The 1,485-nt window shown below is 35.2% G+C and overlaps 1 protein-coding gene across 1 annotated transcript; it reads left to right on the top strand.

Annotated features, from left to right (window-relative positions):
- The first annotated feature begins 302 nt into the window (after positions 1-302).
- Positions 303-1,262, top strand: LOC128197548 (uncharacterized). Its single transcript, XM_052879605.1, has 3 exons — positions 303-437; positions 686-771; positions 987-1,262. Exons 1-3 carry the CDS (start codon positions 303-305, stop codon positions 1,231-1,233), a joined length of 468 nt encoding a protein of 155 aa, XP_052735565.1. The 3' UTR covers positions 1,234-1,262.
- The last annotated feature ends 223 nt before the right edge of the window (positions 1,263-1,485 follow it).

Below are 1,485 nucleotides of genomic sequence, written 5' to 3'. Positions count from 1 at the left end.
TTCTATTTCTCTCACCATTAATTATCTGCCATCTTTTTCTCTCTCTTTCACCATTAACTTCTGCTCTTCCTAGCGTCATTAAGTAGCATAAATTGCACCATTAAAGAACAAAAAAGGTGCTTCAATTCCTCAGAGTGTAAAAGAAATAGCAAATCTGAAGGAGAAAATAAAAGCACTTGAGGTAATAACTTCACAAATCGCAAAAGCTAATTCTTCTATTTGCATGCATTTTCTTAGGATAATTTGTTTTTCTCTAGCAGTTGAGGGAAGTATATTAACAAAAGAGTTATTTGTGGCGGGGCATGATAAAGTCCAAGCAAACTGCTTTGCAAATGTCAGCTTCTTCATTTTTGGAGAAGGAAAGGGAGCTCCAATCCAAAATCGAGCAACTGGAGGACAAAGTTGAGGAATTCAATCAAAGCATTGCTTTGCAAAAGGTATACTTATTAGCATAACTCAAGCAATCTGCAAACATATATAAATTAAAAATTGAGAGTCTTAGTGTCAACTGCCATATCCATTAAACTGCTCTGATGAAGGATGCAAACAAGAATATTCCAACTATTTCTTTTATTTATCATTTTTCTTAGGCAAGGTTTCGTAGTAATAATTATTGCAGTGTTGGTCTATGACCTTATTGAATCATATATCAGTAATAAATATAAATGTCTTGCATTTCAAACAGGTTGATGAGGATAAGGGTATTACTACTTCAAATGATACTACCAGCGTGGCTGAGGAAAACGGTGTTGCATTGACATTGTTGAATAGGTCTGTGTTCTTTATATTTTCTGTACAACATCAAGTATACATAATTTAATACCTGTTATGATTACATGGTATGCCTATAAGTGTGTTTAGAAACCTTAAAGATGGATGAATCACGTTTGGAATGTGGAAGTTGTAATATGTTACTAATAGTTTCTGAAAATTACATTCAACCATATTCATTTGTTTCATTATTGATCACTTTCTGTTCATTGCAGTAATTTATATTTGCCGGGGAAAGAAGCAGAAAGATCCACAGTGGATGATAATGGAGATAGCAATCTTTGTGAAGCTTTAGCTGAGTTATCGCTGTTGAAGGAAGGAAACAACTTAATGGAAACTGAGCTTAAAGAGTTACAACAAAGATACTCAGAAATGAGTCTCAAATTTGCAGAGGTAGAAAGTGAAAGACAAAAGCTTGTTATGACTGTAAGAAACCTCAAGAATGCTCGGAAGGCTCAGTGACTTGTTCAAGTTCATCACTGGAAAATGGAAACAGTATAAAATGAATAAATTAATGTGTACGATGGCAAGATAAATACGCATTTTCTTCCCCTTTTCTTAGCCTTTTTCTTCCGCAGCGCGAGGCCGCGCTCGCCGCCAACGTCGGCTGGGAGAGAGATTCCCTTAGTCAAATAAAATTGTGGCACTGACATGTAATGTGTAACTATAAATAGGGATATCGCCCTTAGTCAAATATCTCACTCTATATCATTT

This window comes from Vigna angularis, chromosome 6 (genome assembly GCF_016808095.1).
Source record: "Vigna angularis cultivar LongXiaoDou No.4 chromosome 6, ASM1680809v1, whole genome shotgun sequence".
Lineage (NCBI taxonomy): Eukaryota > Viridiplantae > Streptophyta > Magnoliopsida > Fabales > Fabaceae > Vigna > Vigna angularis.
Note: the sequence above shows the minus strand (reverse complement) of the source record. Positions and strands in the feature narration are given on the sequence as shown.

Excerpts from the sequence above, each read along its gene's own strand:
- LOC128197548 (XM_052879605.1), top strand. The coding sequence starts at position 303 with ATGATAAAGTCCAAGCAAACTGCTTTGCAAATGTCAGCTTCTTCATTT. Across the intron at positions 438-685 it reads AAAGCATTGCTTTGCAAAAG|GTTGATGAGGATAAGGGTAT; the intron begins GTATACTTATTA and ends CATTTCAAACAG. Across the intron at positions 772-986 it reads GCATTGACATTGTTGAATAG|TAATTTATATTTGCCGGGGA; the intron begins GTCTGTGTTCTT and ends TGTTCATTGCAG.